The sequence below is a fragment of the Ascaphus truei genome, chromosome 17 (genome assembly GCF_040206685.1).
Source record: "Ascaphus truei isolate aAscTru1 chromosome 17, aAscTru1.hap1, whole genome shotgun sequence".
NCBI classification, from domain to species: Eukaryota; Metazoa; Chordata; class Amphibia; order Anura; family Ascaphidae; genus Ascaphus; species Ascaphus truei.
Window position 1 is genome coordinate 10980455 of NC_134499.1, and position 27128 is coordinate 11007582.

Sequence of the window (27128 nt, forward strand, 5' to 3'; positions counted from 1 at the left end):
ACCACGCAGCAAGTCGTCCGACACCAAGGGTGGCCAACTTCAGTCCTCGAGAGCCACCAGCAGGTCCAGGTTTTTAGGATACCCCCTGCTTCAGCAGAGGTGGTGCATTCTTCGACTGAGCCACTGAGCCACCTGTGCTGAAGCAGAGATATCCTGAAACTGATCTGTTGGTGGCTTTTGTGGACTGCAGTTGGCCACGCCTTATCTATACGGACAAAGAACTGAGTGCACCGGTACCACTCACATTCTGAGATCCAGTGGATCATTGAGAGATCAGACAACGGGAGTAGTTTTATTTTCTAACGGGAGACAATCCGGTCCCCGGGAGGAGGACTGTCACATCTCCATCACAGGACTGTCACTGTCACATCTCCATCACACGGCTGTCACTGTCACATCTCCATCACAGGACTGTCACTGTCACATCTCCATCACACGGCTGTCACTGTCACATCTCCATCACAGGACTGTCACTGTCACATCTCCATCACACGACTGTCACTGTCACATCTCCATCACACGACTGTCACATCTCCATCATACGACTGTCACATCTCCATCATAAGACTGTCACTTCACATCTCCATCAGTGGACTGTCACTGTCACATCTCCATCACAGGACTGTCACTGTCACATCTCCATCACACGGCTGTCACTGTCACATCTCCATCACAGGACTGTCACTGTCACATCTCCATCACAGGACTGTCACTGTCACATCTCCATCACACGACTGTCACATCTCCATCACAGGACTGTCACATCTCCATCACACGACTGTCACATCTCCATCAGTGGACTGTTACTGTCACATCTCCATCACAGGACTGTCACATCTCCATCACAGGACTGTCACTGTCACATCTCCATCACAGGACTGTCACTGTCACATCTCCATCACAGGACTGTCACATCTCCATCACAGGACTGTCACTGTCACATCTCCATCACAGGACTGTCACTGTCACATCTCCATCACAGGACTGTCACTGTCACATCTCCATCACAGGACTGTCATATCTCCATCCCAGGACTGTCACATCTCCATCACACGACTGTCACATCTCCATCACACGACTGTCACATCTCCATCACACGACTGTCACAGTTCCATCACAGGACTGTCATTGTTACATCTCCATCACAGGACTCTAAACAACGGGAAAAAAAGGTAGCGCTAATTAGAATCACCTGGGAATTGACAGCAGCCTGGGATATAAATCTGACTCCCAAGGTCAGATATAGAAGGAAAGAAAAGTTATATCTATGGCGCTTGGCCCCAAGGAGTACTGGATGAAAAAGGATATATACACCCAGAGGGAGGGTGATATCCACTTGGGCTCTCCTCGTGACGCCGATCAATCATGGAAAAGATATAAAAACAAACATAGTGTGATACAGTAACTAACAAAAAACATGAAACACCACTAACACATACTAAGACAAACGAATGCTGAGACAAACAGATGCTGAGACAAACAGATGCTGAGACAAACAGATGCTGAGACAAACAGATGCTGAGACAAACAGATGCTGAGACAAACAGATGCTGAGACAAACAGATGACTGAAAAAAATAAAAAGCATTTAATACAACAACTAATTGTTCAGTAGAAATAAAAACACACAATAATAAAAGTCCCAAAGGTATCCTGTAACTGGCTGAAATGCCCGCTTACCGGAGCCTAGATGGTAGTAGGCAGTGGATAATTGGAGAGTATCCCGCATAAAACGCTAGTGCATCTCCTGCACGTCTCTCTGGCGTCTGCCACGCGTAGCCGTGTGGAGTATGAAGAATCAGTGGCTGGAGCGTCCGTCCACGCTATCACAAGGGCAGGGAAAGCGGTATGAATGTCCTGCCTCCGTCCTCCGTGGTGTGGACATGCGCAGAAGCGCCAGACGTTGAGAGAGGGTAGCCGCAAAATCACCAGCTCCTCGCAGTGACGTGGGGAGCTAATGGCGGCAAATTCAAAGATGCTTGGGTGAAGAAGCAACACAGCACGGCTTGCGGGGAACAGGACAACTGATGGAACGCACAGTGATACCAGGGACCACCCTACGCGTTTCGGAAGACTGCGCTTCCTTCCTCAGGGGTAAAAAAGTAGTGCCTCAGTCTTTGAATGTCCACATTTAAATAGTCCCGGCTTAAAGGTACAGTGACTTAATAAAAAGATAGACATGCGCAATGGCATCAATGTGGACAATGTCTCAGCAAACAAAACATGGAAACATAAAAAACAAGACATGTATATACTAAATATCATACAGAAATACACAATCCATAAATCAAATATCAGAAGAGCCAATAATGACCACCAACTGGCAGGTAGATGCAAACCAAATAGGATTGATGCATGATATATGCATATAAATTAAATTACCCTACACTGTCAGGTAACCATTATTAACCCTTAAATAGCTATCCAACATGGGGTATGCAAAATATACATATGATGATATACATCATAGGAACAATGTGTGACCAATCAAAGGACATAGTGATGGGCCACAAATATCAAATAGACGCAAGATAGGCAGTATGCAAATGGAACAAATAAAGCCCAAGATCCCACAGAGATAGACTGCAGGCCGTCCTAGCACGAGCAACGAATAGAGCACAACTTGTGACCGAATGTACAGTGTCCAGTACAAAGCCATCCCAACATCATAATAATATACAGGTGAGAGAACTGAGATAGACAATATCTACTATCTACTAAATATGTTGTTTCTTATATGGTGAAAAGCTATAATAAATCTAATATGAACACTTATAATGTGATCTAAACCAAATGTGATATAATATAAATATATAGCTACTAAATATGTAGTTCCTTATATAGTGAAGTGCTATAATAAAACTTACGTGAACACTTATAATATAATCTAAACCAAATGTGATATGCTATATACTAAATCAAGTAGACCCACATAACAGTGACTCAAAGATGGTCATAACGTAGAATGAACATCAGTGAATCAATTAAAACATGACCAAAGATGACCAGATATGAATGACAGTAGTTAGTAGCCCAGAATATTACATTACTTATTAATGAGAAATGCTTTGAGGTCGAACTCAATATTGAGACCAAGCGGTATAAGCGTCTGGAGCTCATATATCCAGAAAGACTCCTTTTTGCCCAGGAGGCTATTGATGTTACCTCCACGCCAATTGGGTTTGAGTGCCTCTATGGCCATACATTTTAGACCTGTAGGGTCCTTGTCATGTACCTGGAGAAAGTGATTCGACACACTATGTGTGATCAAGCCCTTTGTCATATTGTAAATGTGCTCATATAAACGTCGTTTAATAGACCTTGTAGTCATTCCCACATACCGCAGACCGCAGGGACTTTCCAAGAGCTAAATAACGTTCGTGCTGTTGCCGGTAATATGTTGTTTGATATTGTATGTCTTTGAAGTGACCGTTGAGGAGAATGAAGCTCTTTTTAAACTGTATTTGCAGGCTGTGCATGGATTGCAAATAAAATAGCCTTTAAGGCCAAAACTGTTGTGTGATTTTTTTTCCGCATAAGGGGACAGCTGGGAGCCAATTTCTGTCCAATGTTTGGTGCTTTTGTAAACACTATATTCGGTCTATCAGGTAATATATTGGCTAGGTCTTTGTCCTTTTTGAGAATTGGCCAATGCTTATGCAAAATGTTCTTTATATTGGGGGCCATTAAATTATACTGGGTGATAAATGGTATATTTGTTATTGTCTCTGTTTTCTTTTTATATTGAAGAAGAGTGCTTCTATCTAACAATTCGACCTCGGATATAATCCGATCCAAATCATGTGATGCATATTTCCTGTCAATGAATTTATTTTTTAAATCTTGTGCTTGTATTTGGAAAGTATTTACTGTTGAACTGTTTCGTTTTAACCTAATAAACTGTCCCTTTGGGATGTTGTTGATCCACACAGGGTTGTGATGGCTATTGGCATGTAGATAATTATTGGCTTGGATGGTTTTTAAAAAAGTTTTAGTGTGCAAAGTGTTGTCTTCTATATATATATATATATATATATATACATAAATCACTGTCACATCTCCATCACACGACTGTCACTGTCACATCTCCATAACACGACTGTCACATCTCCATCACACGACTGTCACTGTCACATCTCCATCACACGACTGTCACTGTCACATCTCCATCACACGACTGTCACATCTCCGTCACAGTCACATCTCCATCACAGGACTGTCACTGTCACATCTCCATCACACGACTGTCACATCTCCATCACACGACTGTCAATGTCACATCTCCATCACACGACTGTCACTGTCACATCTCCATCACACGACTGTCACATCTCCATCACACGGCTGTCGCTGTCACATCTCCACGTACAGATCCTTTGGTGGCAGGATGAAGTTCACTTCTCTGTAGGAAGGTCCTCCATGCACGAGGATGGAGACTCGGGTTATAGACCGAGCAGTATGGCTCCTACCATATGGGGCAAGATCCACAAAGCTCCGTTAAACCACTGCTCATACCGCGACGCTACCAAACATAGGGATGGACATTTTCTTATCCTCAAAGCTAATTATATGCAACAACAACGGCCATTCTACATCTTATTAACAGATTATAGCACAACGTTGCATTATCTTCCAGTTACGTATGTATGTATGATCGTGACTCCCATCCAGACCCTACAACAGGAAAAATGCGATGAGCGGTAAATAACGCTATGTTAGTTAAACCATACCCAACTGTGGTGCCACACCCATCCAGACCCTGTAAAAGCCCCATTTCAGGGTCTGGATGTGAGTAACGCCAAATGACTTAATGAACGTAACATTAGGTCCCCGTGCTAACAACGAACCTTTGTGGCTATGCTCTTTTATTGTAACCCCTCATTTGCATGCAATTATCTCTAACGATCGTTATCGCGCTGCTCTATACAGGAGAAAACATGACCTAACCTTACATTATGGTCCCTGGAAGATACGCAGTCAGGCTTAACGTCACGTTAGGCTGGGTCCATGGTGATCGCGCACTCACGTGCGTGCGCGTGGTGTCACCCACTTTTTAGCTGCAGTGATCTGTGGCCAGTGTAAACGCGACTGGCGGGCGTGGCCGTGACATCACAGAGCTGGCTCGCCTTCATCAGGCGAACCGCTCACGTGACCCGGCCGTCACGCTGTGGAATCAAATTTAACTGATTCCTCACCCCCTCGCGCATACGTGTGATTTATGGTTGCCATCATTGCCTAAGGCATTGTGATTGCACCACGCGCGTATGCCATCTCCCCGACCGTGGCCTATGTTAATGTCTGAGCCGTCTGGATCTGGGCCATACAGAGACACAGGAAAATGTCCTTCCCAGCACCCTGTATAGGCAGGCTCCTGGACACACCCTTCTACAGTGCTCCATGTCTTACGTAGGCCCATGAGCCCTGGCCGTGGAATCCAGTATACGTCGACCGTAGGGAACATGAGTATTGGAAGGGCGGCACCACCAGAGAGGCGCAGCGAGATCATGTGATCGCTCCTCCGTGATCGCAGTGTCACAGTAGTGACGCAAATGGACAAGTGGGGTTTACCATCTACTCTAGAACATGAGCAACAAGGCAAGCTGTAGCTGCTACATCACGGGGATGGTCCTCAGGGTGATCTGCTGGCCCTCAGGGTGTAATAACCGTCATAGGGCACCCTAAGGCTGCGCTTATACAGCCGGCGGCGCGACCGATGACGTTTCGACGAGTTGTATTTGGAAGTTTAGGCGACGTCGCCGGGTGATGTCATAAAGGGGGAGGGCAGAGACACGGAGAAGCTCCCGATTGGCCGCAAGGGGAGACCGCGCCGAAAAAATAAAATATCAGTGACTACCAGATTTCTGGTAGCGCTGTCGCTCCGTCGCTTTGTCGCCGTCGCGTGCACTATAAGCGTAGCCTTAGGGTTTAAGGCATGGGTGGGCAACTCCAGTCCTCAAGGGCCACCAACCGGTCAGGTTTTCAGGATATCTCTGCTTCAGCACAACTCAATCAGTGGCCCAGTCTTTGACTGCAGTACCTGTGCTGAAGCAGGGATATCCTGAAAACCTGACCTGTTGCTGGCCCTTGAGGACCGGAGTTGCCCAGCCCCTGGTTTAAGGTCCAGTCTAATTCCCGATCGACATACCTACAGTTGCCTGGGTCCGAGGAACTCGGGTAACCATTACCTGTGACACTCACACTTCACTCTCTGTGAAATCACAGTCTCGGGGGGTGGTATTAATACTTTTGGATGACTTTACAACCACAATCTTTTCGTACAATCAAATAAAACATTAACCGTCAACTTAGACTATAAGCTGTCCGGGGCAGGATCTCCCTTTGCCTTAGGCTGTTCTATAGTGCGCCCGCGGCAGTTATAGTTGGCTGAGGTTAGTCAGCCATTCTATAATGGTGCCGCGCGTGCACGGCAGGGAGCGTGAAACCGGCCGACAGGGGGGAATATGAGTAAAAGAATGAATTTGCGCCACTACCGCCGCTGAAAATTTAAGTATATGTGTGTATGTACAGTATGTATGTGTATATGTGTGTATGTACAGTATGTATGTGTATATGTGTGTATGTACAGTATGTATGTGTATATGTGTGTGTATGTATGTACAATGTTATTAAAAAAATGGATTTATTTATTTGAAAACTTATTTAAACACACACACATATACACACACACATATATATATATATATATATATATATATATATATATATATATATATACATACATACACACATACATACAGTCATACATTCGCGCACAGTATACACACAAACCGTGACGAAAACGCCTCCCACCGGAGGAAGAAACGATGCACAGCCGTGAAGAAGAACCGGAGGAAGGCTGAAGTGGTGACAATAAAAAACTTTATTGTAGCATAGTGTAGTACTGACGGATCCTCTGATGCGTTTCAGCCACAGCAGGCCTTTGTCAAAGAGTGATCCGCCAGTGAACCGGAAATCCTGATATACCATGTGAAAATCTAAACACCTGTGTATTCTGATCATCAGCCGATGAGCAGCAGGTGTGAAGAGTGACATGTATATAGCAGAAAATAAGACATATACAAATAAAAATAAAATGGGACCAGATACATACAGCATTGATTCAATGTATGTGCATTGCAAAAACCAATGACACAAATATGAAAAAGAATTGAACTGGTCACAATAATATTAAAAACAAGTTAAAATTGACAATCTCAATAGGTACTTATATGCTGAAAGAATGAAAAATGTTATAAGAACAAAACCCAAAACTTAAAAGATGAGTTGCAAGAAAACAAAGGCTGATAACATGCTTTGAATATAATGATCAATCATAATAAACAGAATAAGATGGGAAAAACGGAAAAACTATATGTGATATATAAACATGAAAGGATGGAGGGGGAGGGAAGGGGAGGGGAGGGGGAGGGGAGAGGGGGAGAGAAGGGGGGGGGGGAATAATTAATCATGAAGAAAATGTTGAAGTTCCCATTCTATGTTTAGACCGTATGGATGAAGGGTATTGAGAGAGAAAATCCATTGCATTTCCCTTTTATTGAGGCAATTAAGGCTATCGCCGCCTCTAATTTTGAGAGGTACATGATCAATACCAAAAAATCGAAAATTCTTCAACCCGCCAAGTGGACACTCAGTGAAGTGTTTAGACACTGGATGTGCGGTGTCATGTTTGTTGATGAGTCTCGTGTGTTCAGAAATTCTAATATGTAGGGACCTAATGGTCCTACCAACATATTTTTTGTTACACCCGCAAACAATGACATACACCACATAACTTGTGTGGCAATTGATGAAGGTTCTAATCCTATATCTAGTCTCAGGGTATAATGTATGTACTCTCTTAGTAGGTAATGCAAATTGGCACCACCTGCAAAAACCGCATTTATGAAATCCTTTTGGTCTGTTACCCACATGTTGCTGATGTCCTGACTGAAAAAGACTTCTAGATATAGAAGAAGCCAAAGTATTGGCCCTTTTGAATGCAAATCTTGGGCCAAGTCGGGTAATAGAATCTAGATCAGAGTCCAATTTCAGTATATTCCAATGTTTGGAAACAATTTTCCGAATTTGTTGTGCTTGTTTACTGAATTTGGTTATAAATAAAGGACTCTCACTAAATTTGTTCTTTTTGTGTTTATTATATTTAACCAAGCTGGTCCGATCCATGGACTCCGCATTCAAATAGGCTTTGTGTATAACTTCATGAGAATAACCTCTCGCTAAGAAGCTCGAGCTGAGTTCCTGTGCGTGCTGTACAAATGTCTCTTTATTAGAACACAATCGTTTATACCTTAAGAATTGGCCCTTGGGGATCCCGCGAATAAGGGATTTGGGGTGGCTGCTCCTAGCATGTAAAAAGGAGTTCCTGGAATGAGGCTTAGTGAAAATGTCTGTTTGTATACCTGTATTGGGGTCACCATGGAGTGTCACGTCAAGATAGTTAATCGTGTGTGTATCAGTTTGAAACGTGAATTTAAGATTAACGTCATTAGTATTAAGAATGTGAATAAAAGTGTGTAAGCTATCTAAATCACCATCCCAAATGAAAACCAAATCATCGATGTATCGTTTGTAAAAAATAATATTAGAACGGAAAATGTTAGTGCTACCATAGATGTGAACAGATTCCCACAGACCCATAAAAAGATTGGCATATGAGGGAGCAAAAGAAGTCCCCATAGCCGTCCCTACATATTAGAATTTCTGAACACACGAGACTCATCAACAAACATGACACCGCACATCCAGTGTCTAAACACTTCACTGAGTGTCCACTTGGCGGGTTGAAGAATTTTCGATTTTTTGGTATTGATCATGTACCTCTCAAAATTAGAGGCGGCGATAGCCTTAATTGCCTCAATAAAAGGGAAATGCAATGGATTTTCTCTCTCAATACCCTTCATCCATACGGTCTAAACATAGAATGGGAACTTCAACATTTTCTTCATGATTAATTATTCCCCCCCCCCCTTCTCTCCCCCTCTCCCCTCCCCCTCCCCTCCCCTTCCCTCCCCCTCCATCCTTTCATGTTTATATATCACATATAGTTTTTCCGTTTTTCCCATCTTATTCTGTTTATTATGATTGATCATTATATTTAAAGCATGTTATCAGCCTTTTCTTGCAACTCATCTTTTAAGTTTTGGGTTTTGTTCTTATAACATTTTTCATTCTTTCAGCATATAAGTACCTATTGAGTGTCAATTTTAACTTGTTTTTAATATTATTGTGACCAGTTGTTCAATTCTTTTTCATATTTGTGTCATTGGTTTTTGCAATGCACATACATTGAATCAATGCTGTATGTATCTGGTCCCATTTTATTTTTATTTGTATATGTCTTATTTTCTGCTATATACATGTCACTCTTCACACCTGCTGCTCATCGGCTGATGATCAGAATACACAGGTGTTTAGATTTTCACATGGTATATCAGGATTTCCGGTTCACTGACGGATCACTCTTTGACAAAGGCCTGCTGTGGCTGAAACGCGTCAGAGGATCCGTCAGTACTACACTATGCTACAATAAAGTTTTTTATTGTCACCACTTCAGCCTTCCTCCGGTTCTTCTTCACGGCTGTGCATCGCTTCTTCCTCCGGTGGGAGGAGTTTTCGTCAGTTTCCTGCTTGCCTTCGGTGGCGCGCCGGGTTGCAGGTTCAGCTAACAGCACAGTCACCGCCGGTCAGAGACCACCCATTGCGACGGAGGAGCTGCTTGATGGTTGGCGGTGTATCTGACTGCTGGAGGACTATCTACACAAAGGCTCGGCGTCACACGCTTCATGAACCGCGAATCCCTCTATCTCAATATCATTAGTGCTCTAAGGTGAGCCAATTGCTGGGAGAGATTCTCATACTCACTTATTTGACGTTTTACCGTGACCTGTTAGGCCTTACCCCCGCTGCCTACTACAGCGTCCACTGTGGCGGACGCTGCGCTCACGAGAGCCCTCCCCACAATGGCGCTGGGCCCGCTGCGAGGGGGGGCCGCAGCGCTCGCGCGAGAGCTACTCCTGCTCTCAATAGAATTGAGAGCAGGAATCGCGTCGAGCGATTAGGCATGCCCCCCGGCGGTTCAGCCAATGAGGGCGAACCTGCCGGGTGCCGTCATGGCAGCGCCCCGTCACTCCTCCGCCACGCCCCCCCCCCCGGTCTCTCCTCCTGCAGTGAGCTGCAGACCGGGGAATCGGGTGAACGCGCCGCCAAAAGCGCGGGCGCGCGTTACAGCGGAGAGACCGGGGCCTTAGCCTTACATGTATTGAACCAATAAGCAAAATTCAGCAACTTTCTTCCACTTCTTGAGCGCCTGGTTGGTTAACCCTTTGGTTTCCTGGTCCACAATTACACACAAAACGTGCACGCGCCTTCGCACAGGCACACGTGCATGGACACACACAGTATATAACAGCCCTTATGCTGCTACACTTCTCCTCGTTTGTCATTTATTTACCTGGGATTATAATGTTATAAAGCCCTGTGTGCATTCTTGGCGCTATATAAATAAAAGATGCATACATAAAACAAAATGACACGTGCCTGGATTTCTGAATCAGGGTCAGTGCCTTCAGTTCCCGTTAGAATGTATAGACCAAAGAAAACAAATAAGGTGGAAGGAAAACCTTTAATAGCCAACGCGTGGTTAACGGGTCCGAGCTTTCAGGACCCCAGAGATCCCTTCTACGGGAAATGTTTTATTTCAGAATGTATTTTACATGTCTTTATATTTAGTGGCGCACATGTCTTCCCGATTCAAATATCGTTACAGAAAACCCGTTAAATTATGCATTTCATTTTCACTTTGTACTAGAAAGATCACACACGGTGTAAGTGGCTCAGGTACACATTGAACTCACAGGATTGTGTAGTAAAAAAAAAACTACACAACAACTCCTGTTCCACACACTTCTAGCCAGGGGAAGGGGTTTCATCTTATTCAGCGCTGAAAATGCCTATATAGCATTGAGATGCATTTTTTTTACTACACTTTAGCTATTTTAGAAGGACAATTCATATTTATCGTCTTTCTTAAACAAATGTAACTGTTCTTAAATCAAAGATATAAGTGCTTTTTGATTCTTTGCAAATTAAGCATAAACTACCTCTTAATGTGGGTGATTTTTCAGTTAAGCTCTACCCTTACCCTAAAGCCCATCCTGTCCTTATAAGAGAGGCGATAAAGGGGAAGGGGAGAGAGAGGGCTCTGCCTGTGCAAACTCTTGTAGAATGCACAGTGACAGGCAGAAGGGAGCAGCCGGAGATCCAACCCCCTCCAAATCTCAGATCCCTGTGTTTACTGAGTAACTTTACAAATACTTAAAGGTGTCAGCACACCAGAGGTGACCCTTAAATGTCACTGTCATACTGCCGTTAGTACCCTTTGGTCCTACGAGGGACTGTCCTTTTAACAGCGCCACTTGGTAAATCTTGTATTATTTGTTCTGTAAAGAGCATTATCCATGTAACCATGTTGGACCCAGTAACTGTGGAATTCATCAGTTAAAGGGGGGTTTATTCACCCCTGGCTATAATGCTGATCTGAGTGAATCAACTCCTAAATGTCTGTTACAGGTGTGTGGGAGACTCAATGACCTTTTAAACCTGACTCACATGGTTAGGCAGCTCATAAGCTGGGGAGGGGAGCTAGCACAATGGCTTCTGTGTTGTCTCTGTATGGGAGAATATAGTGGAATGAAGGGGAGATAACCTTAGCCTTCTGTGTTATCAGCAGTCAGATAACCCCAGCCTGGGATGGCCATGACATTATGTAAGAGTGTGTGTTTGGTCAGGTGAGTCATTGCACAAACCAGTTTGGGATCACATGCAGATGTGTCTTAATAAGCTGACTGCAATGCCAAGAGACTCCCTAACCCCTTGAGTGCCAGAAGTTGGCAAGGCGTTGCTGTCCTCTCAGGTTCAGAATAGGTTAAAGAATCGCTCAACTAAGTTCGCTAGCTTTTTAAAGGAACAGACAACCCTACTTTCGGTGCAAGGGGAGTTTGCAAAGTGTTGCACATGGCTGTAAATGGGATTAAAATTGATGTCACTCTAAGGATCAATGAGATTAACTGGAGTGGAAGTTCTGGAATAAAGAATAGAATTTTTGTGGAAAAGTGCATATTTTTATTGGGCGACTCCATTGAGTTCTTAGTTTTGAGACTACAGACGATTTCCCCCCATTATATATCAATGCAATGTGCATCAAAAAGGACTTTGTCAAGATCACAATGTGCTGACACTGCCTTTGCAATGGGTGAGCCTGGGTTGCCAGTGTCACCTCTCCTTGTGACCTTGGGTTGGTCACTTTATCTCCCTGTGCCTCAGGAATCAAAATAACATAATATAATGACAGGGACTTGTTGTGCCTGCAAAACCCTATATACACCACTGTGTACATTGTAATCGCTAGAAATTAAAATATATTATTTTTTAATAAAATAAAATGTCTCATCCAATGAAATAATAAGGTGGCCTGTGCAATTACATGTTTAATTTATCATTGTAAATTATACTAAGAAAGGGGGAAAAAAGAATTAAGTATGTAGCCATGCTTAATAATGACTGCATACATCTTCCCTGTTGGCAGTAAGTCCTGGTAAATACAGGTCTGCCCACAGTAGTTATGGAGATTTTCCCTCACACCCTTGTGTGGTGCCCTGTGTAAGGAAGGGAGTGGCTGTATGCTCTGAGTCCCTGGATAGTGACCTCAGAGATGCGCCTGCCCCCTGGAGTATAAGGGGCACAACACTGACAGTTAGTGTTTGGTTGGTGAAGAAATAGTAACCCGAAGGTACCGAGAGGAAGTAACACTTTTGTGACCCTAGTGCAGTAACTAGCGGCAGCAGAGTGATAGATTAAGTTTGTCTACGCCACACTGTGTCCAGGGACCTGGCACAGCGGTGATCTCCCTAGGAGAAAGGGAATCCCACTTCAGTACGGGAGGGCGTACCTGGCAAAGGGACATCACGGAGAGATGTGCGGCTAGAGCCGGCAGCTGCATGGGGCAGTCTGCTACATCCCTGTATGCAATAAAGATGTCCTTGAGAAAAAGAACCCCACTGTGTGAGTGTGAGATTACTCAACAGTGGATGGCACCAAGAAGGAGTTCCTCACCAGGACCATCTCCCTGCGGAAGCACAGATCCTGATGAGGTGGAGGCGCTGCACATGAAGTAAGTGGGACTCGCACCCACTACCTCAGCTACCTGTCCTGATGACATCCCCTAATAACACCAAGCGGGAGACTCAAGAGTCCTGTTACGTGCAGGTGCACCACCACACACGCCTTGTAATGGGGGACTGGTTAGACTACACGGGCCAATATGAGATTGGATGGGTCAGGCCAGAGGGAACACCCGTTACAAGTATAACACATTTGGTGCATTTTCTTCAAATAGGCTTTTGAGTACAGAGCTATGAAAATGAATCTCAAAACCAACATTATCAGTGATGGATTGGTACGGGTCGATGTTAGTTTAGTTTATTACAAATTAAATACATGGTAAGTGGGTTTGCAGCTTTAATATAATTGGTATAACCCATATATTATTAAGTAATATACATCCATTTGTGTATATGATGATATATTCTCATATAATATTATAATTGTGTATTATACACAAGGGACAGGTCCAGCCAGATCACTGCTTCCTTTAAACTACCATTGGAATTAAAAGTGCGGAGGCGTCCTTAGTAACAAGAGGCTAGAGTCGTATCCAGGAAACGCGTCACATACCCGGAAGTTCATTTGCACGCAGCGTGCAAACTCCGTCAATGACACTGAATCCTGCGGCAGCCATCTTTGATTTGGCCAAACAATACTATTTAAGTGGAGTAATAATTATTTAAGAAAGACAAAACGAATACCAGTAGCAATTAAATGTATACGGAATAATAACACATGGGCGACTCCTTCGTGAATAGGCATGTTTATCTATAACAAAGCATTTCCTGAAATGTATTGTGACATTATTAGGCACATTATGGAGTAATATTACACATTATTAGACACATTATGGGGTAAAATTACACATTATTAGGCACATTATGGGGTAATCGTATTAATATGACCTATTTGCAATCGCAGTTTGACATGTTTCAGACCTATTCCCTATGAAAGAGTCGGTGTTGCCAAATCAAAGATGGCCACCGAGCGCTTCACGTTCCTCCTGCGCAGGCGCGACGGCAGAGCCTGGGCGGAAGTGACGCGGACGGAGGCATGCTAAACTGACCCGGATGTGCGCCGGGCTGTTGTCCTTGTGGAGCAGGGCAGCGTGTGGATGTCTGAGAGGTGAGAGGATCCGGTGGTTGGGGGAGGGCATTGAAGGTAGGCTGAGGAGGTGAGGGTCACTGCAGGGGTCGGGTTATTAGCGTTATGTAAGATTGCTGGGCATCTATGGGGCCTCCCACCTCAGCCCCCCTCATGCATTCCTGAGCAATGTGCCCCTCCTGCGCCTTCATTCCAGCAGTGCCTAGCTATGCGGCAGGTACACTACATGTGTTTGGGCCCTGTAAGACAGGGGGGCTCAAGTTCAGTCCTCAAGACTCCCCCCACCCCAACAGGTCAGGTTTTCAGGATATCCCTGCTTCAGCACAGGTGGTGCAGTCGATGACTGAACCTTCCAGCAGAGGGGGTAGGGGCTAATGCAGAAGTCAGGGGTTCTCAACTTCTGTCCTCAAGGCCCACCAACAGGTCAGGTTTTCAGGATATCCCTGCTCCAGCACAAGTTTGACTGAGCCACCTGTGCTGAAGCAGGCTCTTACAGAAGCATCGTGTTATTCCCCAAAGCATTTAAATTAAATGTGCAAAATGTTGGCTGGTTTCATTCCAGTGACATGGTTAAGGGGTCTTATCTGGGTGATTGCGGTTTTTTTTGTATTTATTTATTTTTATTTTTTACCCATATCTGACACCTATAAGTATTTTTAATGTATTATGTAACGTTTTGACTTGGGAGGGGTTTGGTTGCCTCTGGCTGCTCTCTTGTGTGATGTCGCTCCCTGCAATGCTTTGCATCTTCAGCAGCAAGGCATTGTGGGATGTGACTCTGGAAGCTCCCGCAGTGAGTGACAGCTATTCCCCCCCCCCCCCATTAAGCTGCCAGCAGACACTGAGGGGCAGTTTGGGGGATTAAGTGTGTTCCTCCCACAAGCTCGGGACACTATACTGCCTAGGATCGCTTTGTAATAGTCTGAGATGGATATAGGCTTTATTAATTGAGAGTTTGAGGAACAAATATTTTCTATTGAGGGGGGGGTGCACAATCTGAAAAAGGTTGTGAACCGCTGGTGTAGAACATATCCACAGCCATGAACAAGAGAACGGATACCAGACACTCGCTTGGATTAATAGAGTTGATTTTATTGTATCAATATTTCAGTCCACACACATACTTTTTTATCTAGGTGTTTTAAAGGTCTGTGGGTGGATTGAAGCTTTGCTTCTGTAAAACTGACTCTTCACAAATCTACGAGAGTGCTGATATCGCAGGGGTGGGCAACTCCAGTCCTCCAGTCCTCAAGGGCCACCAACAGGTCAGGTTTTTCAGGATATCCCTGCTTCAGCACAGGATTGACCCACCTGTGCTGAAGCAGGGATATCCTGAAAGTCTGACCTGTTAGCCCTTGTTGATTGGAGTTTCCCACCCCTGCGATATCTGCTCTCATGGGCATGGGTGCTGTTGTGAGTTAGACTTGCGTGTAACATGGAAGAGTCGCTGAACACGCAACACTTGATAGACCTGTTCATAAATGCCGTGGGCAGACAGGACACCTGACCCAAGGTGTGTGTGTGTGTGTGTGTGTGTGTGTGTGTACACACACGTATTTATATGCGCCATCTGGTGACCTTCCCAAGAGACCCTCTACCAAAAATCATATATTCCACAGTGATGAGCTATCAGATCTTTGTTGAATATATTAATGCAGATCTCCCCTATTCAGTCTTCTAGTTGAAGCAACAAATCAGGATTTCAAGACGTCTCTAACACTTAACATTGCTCGAATGACCATTTAGGCAACTTATTTAGGTTTGTGCAAATCTGATCTGTTAGTTCCTCAGAGGACTGAACCTGACACATCCCGGGTTAGTGAGGGGTGCAAAATAGTCACCAATGACAACATGAAATCAAAGCTGAGTAGTAGGGAGGAGCAGATGAGTGGAGAGGCGTGAAGGTGAGGAGAACTTTGCAGGGGATATGGGAAGTGATGGGAAGCCAGGAGGGGATTTAAGGAGATGAGAAGGGGCTGTTCTAGGAGGTTTTGAGAGGTCCGTACACCGGTCTGGGACATTTGGTTGTGGCCTTTTGCCTTGATCACGTGGCCGCTGTCACTGCAGGAACATCTCTGGCTGTTTCGCCATCTATGTAAGCCCTATCCTTACCCTAAACTCCTAATAATAAACCTAATCCTAAACCCCTTACCCTAATCCCCTATCCTAAAAACCTAAACCCCTTACCCTAAAACCCCGTTTCTTAATACTGTACCCTAACCGCTAATTTACCTTATTAGCGTAACGGGCGGCTAAGTGTTCATTGGCGGAGCAGCTGGGACAGGGGTCCCCTGGCGGCCAGACACCGGTGGCGATTTGGTCACCCCCAAACGTTCAATTCCGTACACTGGGTATGAAGAACTCTTGCTGGTCTATTAGAGCAGTGGTGCGCAAACTGGGGAGCGCGCGGTTTACAGAGGCCCCGCGCGCTTCCCGAAGGCACGTAAATGAAGTGCTAGGGAACAATCAAAGGCCTCTGTAAACTGCACTTACCTTACTCCTGGACACCCCGCGAGGTCATGTGATGTCATGACGCCGGAGCCAAGGTAAGAGGGGGGGGGCGCGCGCGCAAAGAGAGGAAGAGCCGACAGGGGGGCGCAGGGAAAAAAGGTTGCGCTCCCCTGTATTAGAGGATACGATCGACTACAATGAATCTACACTTCTCAGGCACCATTACAGCTCTCCATCGCGCTCTCTCTCTCTCCATCGCGCTCTCTCTCTCTCCATCGCGCTCTCTCTCTCTCCATCGCGCTCTCTCTCCATCGCGCTCTCTCTCCATCGCGCTCTCTCTCTCTCCATCGCGCTCTCTCTCTCTCCATCGCGCTCTCTCTCTCTCCATCGCGCTCTCTCTCTCTCCATCGCGCTCTCTCTCTCTCCATCGCGCTCTCTCTCTCTCCATCGCGCTCTCTCTCTCTCCATCGCTCTCTCTCTCTCCATCGCTCTCTCTCTCTCCATCGCTCTCTCTCTCTCCATCGCTCTCTCTCTCTCCATCGCTCTCTCTCTCTCTCTCCATCGCTCTCTCTCTCTCTCTCCATCGCGCTCTCTCTCTCCATCGCGCTCTCTCTCTCTCCATCGCGCTCTCTCTCTCTCCATCGCGCTCTCTCTCTCTCCATCGCGCTCTCTCTCCATCGCGCGCGCTCTCTCTCTCCATCGCGCGCGCTCTCTCTCCATCGCGTGCGCTCTCTCTCCATCGCGCGCGCTCTCTCTCCATCGCGCGCGCTCTCTCTCCATCGCGCGCGCTCTCTCTCCATCGCGCTCTCTCTCTCTCCATCGCGCGCTCTCTCTCTCCATCGCGCTCTCTCTCTCCATCGCGCTCTCTCTCTCCATCGCGCTCTCTCTCTCCATCGCGCTCTCTCTCTCCATCGCGCTCTCTCTCTCCATCGCGCGCTCTCTCTCTCCATCGCGCGCTCTCTCTCTCCATCGCGCGCTCTCTCTCTCCATCGCGCGCGCTCTCTCTCCATCGCGCGCGCTCTCTCTCCATCGCGCGCGCTCTCTCTCCATCGCGCGCGCTCTCTCTCCATCGCGCGCGCTCTCTCTCCATCGCGCGCGCTCTCTCTCCATCGCGCGCTCTCTCTCTCCATCGCGCTCTCTCTCTCTCCATCGCGCGCTCTCTCTCTCCATCGCGCTCTCTCTCTCTCCATCGCGCGCTCTCTCTCTCCATCGCGCGCGCTCTCTCTCCATCGCGCGCGCTCTCTCTCCATCGCGCGCGCTCTCTCTCCATCGCGCGCGCTCTCTCTCCATCGCGCGCGCTCTCTCTCCATCGCGCGCGCTCTCTCTCCATCGCGCGCGCTCTCTCTCCATCGCGCGCGCTCTCTCTCCATCGCGCGCGCTCTCTCTCCATCGCGCGCGCTCTCTCTCCATCGCGCGCGCTCTCTCTCCATCGCGCGCGCTCTCTCTCCATCGCGCGCGCTCTCTCTCCATCGCGCGCGCTCTCTCTCCATCGCGCGCGCTCTCTCTCCATCGCGCGCGCTCTCTCTCTCCATCGCGCGCTCTCTCTCCATCGCGCGCTCTCTCTCTCCATCGCGCGCTCTCTCTCTCCATCGCGCGCGCTCTCTCTCCATCGCGCGCGCTCTCTCTCCATCGCGCGCGCTCTCTCTCCATCGCGCGCGCTCTCTCTCCATCGCGCGCGCTCTCTCTCCATCGCGCGCGCTCTCTCTCCATCGCGCGCGCTCTCTCTCCATCGCGCGCGCTCTCTCTCCATCGCGCGCGCTCTCTCCATATGAATTCTCTTTTCATTACTCTGCAGATGGCCCAGCGAATGTTCCTGCAGCGTATCCTCACACCGTCTGTGAAAAGCCTCCGGGTACCTGCTCCGTCTCTCTCCGCCCTGCTCTCCAGGGCCACACACGCCCCCTGCCTTCCGTCTCCGCCCGCCTCCCTCTCTCGCTCAGCTCTCCCACCCGCCGGCCGTCCCATCTCCACCTCCCCCGTCTGCAGGGTCACTTTCAACATCCAGGATACGGAAGACTTCCAGGAGCGTGTGATCGGGAGCGAGTGCCCCGTGGTGGTGGATTTTCACGCACAGTGAGTTCCTAGTTACTTTCCGTATATCAGTGCAGTGTATGTGGCTCTGTACATGGAACCTGCTTCCAGGCGTTACTACCTTGGAAAGCTGTGATGGCAGATTCAGTTGATACATTCAAGAAAAGATCATTCTGTTAGAAAGTAAAGGGTATACGGGTATATGCCCAACACAGGGGCACTATATAAATAAAGATATACACACCGGGTTTCAGTTCTATGATGGAATAATTATCTCTTAAAGGAGCAGAACATAGTGACACACTTTTTTAAATAGATTTTAGAAGTAGGGGGTTTCCGGAGCTGAATCGCATTAATTTCATCTCCCTGCTTCCCGAGATCGTTACCTTAGAAGGGGATGGTAGGCTTGGTGGGGCTATCGAAATGGCGGCTTTAAATGTCCCGCGGGCCAATTGGAAGTCTTGACGTCATCCCTTGCAGCTTCTTATTGGCCTTCGTGACGGGGACATTTAAACTTCACAGGGATTCTGGAGCCCCCTGCGGAGGTAAGTATCTCGGGAAGCAGCTTGCTTGCAACTTCGGGAGCAAAAAAACATTTGTTTTAGGAGCAGTTGCTCATTTAAAGGTGCAATCACCCTATCCTTATCCGTGAACCAATAAAGGTGGGAGGTGGGGGGGAGGGGGGGGTGGAGGGTGACCTGGAGGGGTGGGGAACTGAAGCAACTTATGCTTAGGTCCCGCTGTGTCCGGCGGCGCGCGCACGTGTGCGTGTTACTCACCATCACCTGGTATCCTCCCGAGCCGGTCCCAGTCCCCCCTCGCTGCGCGGCTCACTACGCGCTGTGACGCGTCAGCCGCCAGGGGATGCAAGAGAATTGAGATCCCTAGTGTTGACGCGTCACGTGGTGCGCTGGTTACCCTATCGGCGACGGGGGCTGGAGCTGTCAGAGCTTCCCCCACTCCAAAAGGTAGGGGGGAAGGGTGTGTTTGGGGGGGGGGGGGACCGACCGGGGGGGGGGGGGGGGGGGGGAGGGAGCAGCATGGAGAGCAGCAGAAGGCATGTGTGGGGGGGCTGCTTACCTTTCAGCATACAGCCGTCAACAGCAGCACCCTCCTGCAGCCCGGGAGACTCCCGCTGCAGCCACCCGCTCCAACCACGCCGCTCCCTACAGACCGCAGATAGCGGTCAAGTGCCTCTCCACGCGCCGCCTGTCTGCAGTGCGGGCGCGCGGTCTGAGTCAGCGGGGCCTTAGCAGGTTCCGAGAGGGATCTGGTCGGTCACAGGATTGGGTTCCGGGAGGGATCTGGTTGCTTTTTACTGTGGTTGGCAAGAAGTTATTTTTCCTTTTTTGAGACCTAATTGGCATATGTTACACTGAGCATTTTGCTAGCCTAGCTCTGGGGCCGTATACATATAATTAGAGCATGAATAGCTCACCCAGTTGGTGTTTAGGGAAAAGGTTAATCCTGTCTTCTCTCTTCCTCCAACCATAACTACAATACGTGTACTAAACTGAAAGCACACAGCCGTGTAACATGGAGGTTCTTGTTAACAGCCTACGCTAGCTACCCCTCTCCCTAAATAGGGAAATAATGCCCCCCTCTCCCCCCTTGTTACCTGTCAGATGGTGCGGCCCGTGCAAGATCCTAGGCCCCCGATTGGAGAAAATGGTTACTAAGCAACAGGGAAAAGTGCTGATGGCCAAAGTGGATATAGACGACCATACCGACCTAGCCATTGAATACGAGGTAAGAATAGGACCGTACCAAGTGAAAGGGAGTGGGGAGAGATTACCCACGTGATGGCTGCGGTGTTGAGGACAATCTGGCAACCAAAGGGTTAAAAAGCCACCCTTTTATTTGAACGCCAGCATATGGGGATGGGATAAATAAAAGGGTCACAAAGTGCGTCCGCCCGTCCCCAGATACCTATAAATAACGGAGTCACCAAAACATTTTCTATTTTCCATTTTATATTCATATATCTCCTCACATCCGTGGCACCTGCTATACATACACCTTACTCCTCACTTACGTGGCACCTGCTATACATCACCTCTCTCCTCACATCCGTGGCACCTGCTATACATACACCTTGCTCCTCACTTACGTGGCACCTGCTATATATCACCTCTCTCCTCACATCCGTGGCACCTGCTAATTTGTGCCCATCTCGCCACTCCACCCGAGTGGAACACCACCCCTTCCCATCACTAGGGTGTATACGTTGCCTTCTAACGGTGGTGCCACAACACCTGCAGAAGAGACCGATGAGGTTTTCAAAGCTCTGTGCACTCTAATTTCATCTCTGGAGAACTTTACCTAAAAGGTATCAGACCTCCCATCTGGGCTACTCCCAGCCCACACCGGCTACTAGAACTTACCCTTCAGTATGTTAGTGAGGCCCAACAGGTCGTTTGTGAACCCCCTAGGGCAATGGGCGGCCAACTCCAGTCCTCAAGGGCCACCAACAGGTCAGGGTTTCAGGATATCCCTGCTTCAGCACAGGTGGCTCGGTCAAAGATTGAGCCACCTGTGCGGAAGCACGGACTGATTGAGCCACCTGTGCTGAAGCAGGGATATCCTGAACTTGACCTGTTGGTGGCCCTTGAGGACCAGTTGGCCGCTCCGCCCTAGGGGTTCGTGTGGTGTCTCCAAATGGTTTGTAAATTGTATTTTTTCATGTAAGGGATCCCTGATGTTAATGGATTCCTAAATCCGGGGAGAGACGACGCGCTTTGTATTGTCCCAAACTGCACCTCCGTGTGGGGGGATACGGGGGGGTGGAGTCTGTCAATTAACAAGGGATTCTGGGTAATGACATGCAAATGAGCACTCAGTGTCACCTTTTACTTCAAATCCATTTTGGTATGGATCCCTATAAGCTTATGACAGCCGCATTACACAGCTTCTCAGCACAGCCTGGGTTACAGAATTGCAGAGCCAGTAAACCTGGGAACTTCCAAAGTTATGCCCCCCTTGCCTTGTCAGCCTCTGCAAGGCATTGTGGGGCGTGGCTTTGGAGCTCCCGCATTGAGTGACAGCGATACCGCCCATGCTGCCTGCACACAGAGGGGCAGTTTGGGGGGGATTATTAAGCGTGTGTCCCCCCCACGCGCTCAGGACACTATGTACTGCCTGGGATCGGTCACACAGTCTGTTAGTGTTAGGCTGATGAGGAGCCGATAAGATTTATTCACTAGGGATTCACAGAACACATTTTCTAGCAGGGGGCCACAGGCTGGGAAACACGTGGCTGTCCCAGTTCTCTCCCTAAGCAGCAGGGGGAGCCCATAGCATGCGCGCACGCACACACACGTCCTGCCTTATCTGCTCTCCCTTATCACGAGGCTGGCGGCCGTGCCCAGAGAAATATGTACTTGCGCAAGCTGCTGCAATCAAAATAACTTTCTGGTTAACGCGTTTATTGGCAGAAGCGGGAAGCCCATAAACCATCAAAAGAAGGTCTTTATATTTGGATGCACCAGCCCCTGTATGCAGGGGTATAATACAGGGAAGATTACTCAAATAAGTGTGCTACAAGTACCACGTGTGAGCGCCTTCAGCAACCTGCCCTTTCCCAGTATCTCTTAGCATACACTGCTTCCACTACAGCCAGGGATTCTGGGTAATGACCTAGTATCTTTTTTTTTTTTTTTTTTGCTTCTTGTCCATTTTAACATGGAATTCTGTAAGGTTATACCTGCTGTCAGTGCACGGCTAGTAACGCTACTCTCAGGGCCCCCCTACGCACTAAAATAAGTGCAAATGTAGTGATGGTGAGCATTGGCAGATAGAAGTCCGTGCTCCCGGGAGCTCACAATGGGATAGTATGTGGGGAGACTGCAGTACATGGAAGTGCACACGTTACACATGTATGTAGTGGATTCCTGAGGTCATGTTAACATGCCATGGAAATCCTTCATTGTAAAGGTGACTTTTCAGAGCGATCTTTAAGACGAGCGGGGACCGTACTGAGTGAGGTTGCATACGGATACATCCAAATTAATTTATTTATTGCGTGTGTGTTTTAACAATCTAACTGGGTTACTTAAACTAATCTAACCGCACTAAAAGCAAATGTGTCTCTTCTTTCTTTGGAAGTTATTCACAAATGACATTTCTTCGGGGCCTCTGAACGAGGGAGTGTTTATTACTCACATGTTTTCTCTCCCCTTATCCCCCCCCCATCGTCCTTATCAGAGAGGTAATAAAGATAAGGGGAGGGGGAGAGAGGGGGCTCTGCCTGTGCGAACTCTAGTAGAACGCACAGTGACGTCAGACAGAAGGGAGCAGCCAAAGATCAAACCCCCTCCCCAAGTCTCATCTCCCCGTGCTTACATAGTAACTTTAAATAATGGTTTACAAATACTTGGTAGATTTGGGGGTCACACAGCTGTGAGCCCTTAAACACGTCCCTGTCATTCGTGCAGTGTCCTCCTAGGAGGGAAGGTGCCGGTCTGCTGCCGGATTCACCATGAAGTGGCACGAGATCGGACCGGTCACTCTGGTCTCTGTTCCTGCTAAACACATTATTATTTATTTATTCTCGTTTATTTGTAAAGCGCCAACATATTCCTCAGCGCGGTACAATGGGGGTACAGAGATTAATGACATATACTGTTACTTACAAACAGATGCAGACGGTAATGAGGGCCCTGATCCCAAGAGCTTACACCGCCCTGTTAAAGGGGTTTGGAAGCTAAAACTAGTTTGCTTGGCTGTACCCCAAATCCTCTGGGGTTTGGCACGCCGCGATATCCCAGTGTGTGTCTGTCTCTCCAGGGGGTTTAATAATGCATGTGTGATGAACACATCCGTACATGGAGAATGTTCCGTTCTGCGCACAGCGCTGCATACATTGTCAGCGCTATGTAATAGAAAATATACATAGATTGAATAAGGGCCCTTTCCTCGCCCCTGGTCACATGGCGCACGCGTGCAAATGAAAGGCCGCCCTGTCCCCCGTAAGCCAGCGCCCTTCACACAAGGCCGGACCGCAGTAACATACTAAAGTTGCTGTTTATGTTGGAAATGAATATGCTGTGTGTTTATAGCAATACTGAGCATGAACTGGATCAGAAACCTTTTGTTTAGACATCGGAGACCCAACACATCTGCCTGAACTCCAGAAACAAACTCTAATATATGTTAATTGTAAAAACAAAAATGCGCAATTCCTCTTTAGTCTCAAACGATTGCCATGTGCTTGCCGTGCCTATTCTGTATCTGTTATTTAGCTGTTTGTCAGATGATTACATTCCTATTTTTGCAGCTGGAACAATGTTTATCGGGATCAGGGTTGCATCCAGTATTTGAACATTTTGTCGTTCAGTTGGCTCCAAAAAAAGGACATCTGAGAATCCTTCGGCTTTTCGTTTGCTTTATTTTATGTAAATCTAAATGCCACCAAAGACCCTGAAAACAAGATGCTGTAACGTTTTTAAAGTAACTGCTTTTTAGGACTCTATACAGTTGTTGTTTTTTATAAACAAATGTAGTTGGACTCGAACATTTTTATTTCTTTAAAAATTAAGAATGATCTTCTCGTGGGGGAATCTGAATGGGGGAATCTTGTCGGGGAAGTGTTTACTCTGCCTCTATCCCACCCTGTCACTGTTAGAGCCAATAAATGTAAGGAGAGGGGGCCTCTGCCAGCGCAAACTCCTGTTCACCCCAAAATATATCACACTCAAGGGAGTAGCCGGAGGAAATCGCAGCCCTCCCAAGTCTCCGCTGCACATATTCACAAACTGACTTTAAAACACGATTTAAAGGGGCTAACATTTAAGAACCACAACTTAATGTTGGCCCTTAATGTTAAATTGACTGTCACCCCCACCACCCCCTCCCCGCCTTCGAAGGACTTTGCAGAAAGGGCCCTCTCGGGAGTGGCGGGGTTAACAGCTGTTTCGGCCGCATTAGGGACCATCCTCCCCGCGCTGGAATGCTGTTCTGGCGCTCATTTTAGCAGCCGAAACCGCGTTCCAGCCTCGATCCGCCACTGCCTCCCGTGACTTTATTTTGCCCCACCAACTATCCTCGAGGTGTCTCCTGTGACCAGATGTCTCTGCACGGCATACCCAGAATCCTTTGAGTGAGCAGCTGACATGCATAGCACAGACTATGCTAGCATTGGGTTATATTCTGGTATGATGGCAATATCACGATATAAAAGAAATATCGATTCCATAGTTTATTATTGTCGGACATCACTTCTGCCTTTTAACTTCCCAGAACCAGACCGGATCTTCCAGAATAAGAGGGGAACACGGGTTTAATGTAAAAATCTAAATAATTACATTTGCAATGTTACAAATCACTTATCTTTCATGTTGATTACGACAAAATGGTTTAAAATGGAAAGCGCTAGTTTTTATTGTGTGGTTTTGGGGGAGGAAGGCTCGGTTACTCGAACATTTGTTGATAAATCTTGTTCTAGGCATAACATTGTATAGAAACTGATTCCGACTTCCGTGCACTTTTGCCTCATGCCCACCTCTCCCCCTCTTACCCTCCCCCCCCCCCCCAGGTCTCCGCTGTGCCCACCGTCCTCGCCATGAAGAACGGCGACGTGGTGGATAAGTTCGTGGGGCTGAAAGACGAGGACCAGCTGGACGCCTTCCTCAAGAAACTCATCGGACCCTAATGTTGGCAATCCGGAACCCACGTTGTGACGCTTAAGCTGTGACCTAGAACCCACCGACCCTCCTCAAACATGGTGGCCAGGGCAGTAGGATCGCACTGCCCTCGTGGGCCTCTCTTCCACTTCTCCCCCGAACTGTTTGTGAACTGATTCCTTTTGATACCTTGTAGAAGGCAGAGAGATGCACTTTACGGTTGCGTTACCTCCTCCTATGAATCTGCTTAACATTTACATTCAGATGCACTTATGCCAGCCAATGTGAAAATGCTGCATATTTACTATCCACTAACCCTTCTCCTACCAGGGAGCCCCCCCCTCCCCAGGAAGCAGAAGGGTTAAAGAAGCAGCGCCTCCCAAAATATGTGGGAGATCGCAAATACTTATATATTGTCCGGTTCCTTGCGTGTCACCATTCGTTCTTGGGACACGCCACGGTACACGGAACTGTTGAGCAGCAAAATCTATTTCCTTTGAAGCACGTGGCAGCCATGTTTCCTGATTTCCCCCAACTATTTGTCTAGAGCAGAGGGCGGCGAACTCTCGTCCTCAAGGGCCACCAACAGGCCAGGTACTCGGGATATCGCTGCTTCTGCACAGGTGGTTCAATCAGTGGCTGTCATTGACTGTACCACCTGTGCTGAAGCAGGGATTTCCCGAATACCTGACCTGTTGGCAGCTCAATCAGTCCCTGCCTCAGCACGGGGGGCTCAATCAGAGGCTGTCTTCGACTGAGCCCCCTGTGCTGAAGCAGAGATTTCCCCAATACCTGGCCGCCTGGTGGCTCTTGAAGACAGGCGTTGGCCACCCCTGGTGTAGTGTGAAAAGGTTTAAAGTCCCGTTGCTTAGTGTACGATTGCGCAGAGCATGGCTTGTAGTATCCGTGCAGGGAGCTGCCCCACTGTGCAGCAATAACATGACGGTGCCGATACCTGCCCGCCTAACACATTCTCTGTCCTACGCCTGGTGCAGAATTAATATATGGTTTAATTATTAACCTCTTTAAAGACTTTGAGCGGTATGCCCGCGGGGGGAGGCGTGCCTGCTGGGGGGTGGGGGGAGGCATGCCTGCTGGGGGCGGGGGGAGGCGTGCCTGCTGGGGGCGGGGGGAGGCGTGCCTGCCTGCTGGGGGCGGGGGGAGGCATGCCTGCTGGGGGCTGGCGGCGGGGGGAGGTGTGCCTGCCTGCTGGGGGCGGGGGGAGGCGTGTCTGCTGGGGGCGGGGGGTGGTGTCTGCTAAAGTGTTTACGGTGTAAATAAATAACTTGGAATCCGCCACCCAGGCTGCCTTGCGGGGGCTTCTGTGTGAGCTGAGCAATGAACGCTGCAGCGATCACGGCTGAGTTCCAAAGCCGTCTTTGGCAGACTAACAAGGTGGCAGCCATCTTTAAAAATCCCTGCACATTTAATATTTCCCGCAGAGCGACGAAATGGAGGGAGACGGGTTGGGAAATGTATGCTCAAGGTGGACAGGGGAAAGTAAAGCAATTCTGACTGTTTGACCAGTCATCTTTTTTAACCCCTTCACTGGCAGAGCAGCTGGCCAGCGCCTGGCAGTGTGGGGGTTAACTAGGTGTTTTAACTGTAATTAAAGACATGTTTTCAGTGTACTTGGCTCCTGTTTATCCCCCGGTCTGATCACAGGGCCTCTCTCACCCCCCTGCCTGCTGTTCTTGATTATGGTATTTGTTTTACACGTACACACTTTGCAGCGCCGCTC

At 47.7% G+C, this 27128-nt stretch overlaps 1 protein-coding gene across 3 annotated transcripts; it reads left to right on the forward strand.

Moving 5' to 3' along the window:
• The first annotated feature begins 14195 nt into the window (after positions 1–14195).
• On the forward strand, positions 14196–25916 carry TXN2 (thioredoxin 2). 3 transcript variants are annotated; one of them, XM_075573915.1, is made up of 4 exons: positions 14196–14306; positions 18532–18809; positions 20393–20516; positions 25300–25916. In XM_075573915.1, the coding sequence occupies exons 2-4, from the start codon at positions 18532–18534 to the stop codon at positions 25414–25416; spliced, it is 519 nt and encodes a 172-aa protein (XP_075430030.1). In that variant the 5' UTR covers positions 14196–14306; the 3' UTR covers positions 25417–25916. The 3 variants fall into 3 exon arrangements, with proteins under 3 accessions (XP_075430030.1, XP_075430031.1, XP_075430032.1); XM_075573916.1 differs by having other exon boundaries at positions 14263–14342; XM_075573917.1 differs by lacking the exon at positions 14196–14306 and adding an exon at positions 14332–14355.
• The last annotated feature ends 1212 nt before the right edge of the window (positions 25917–27128 follow it).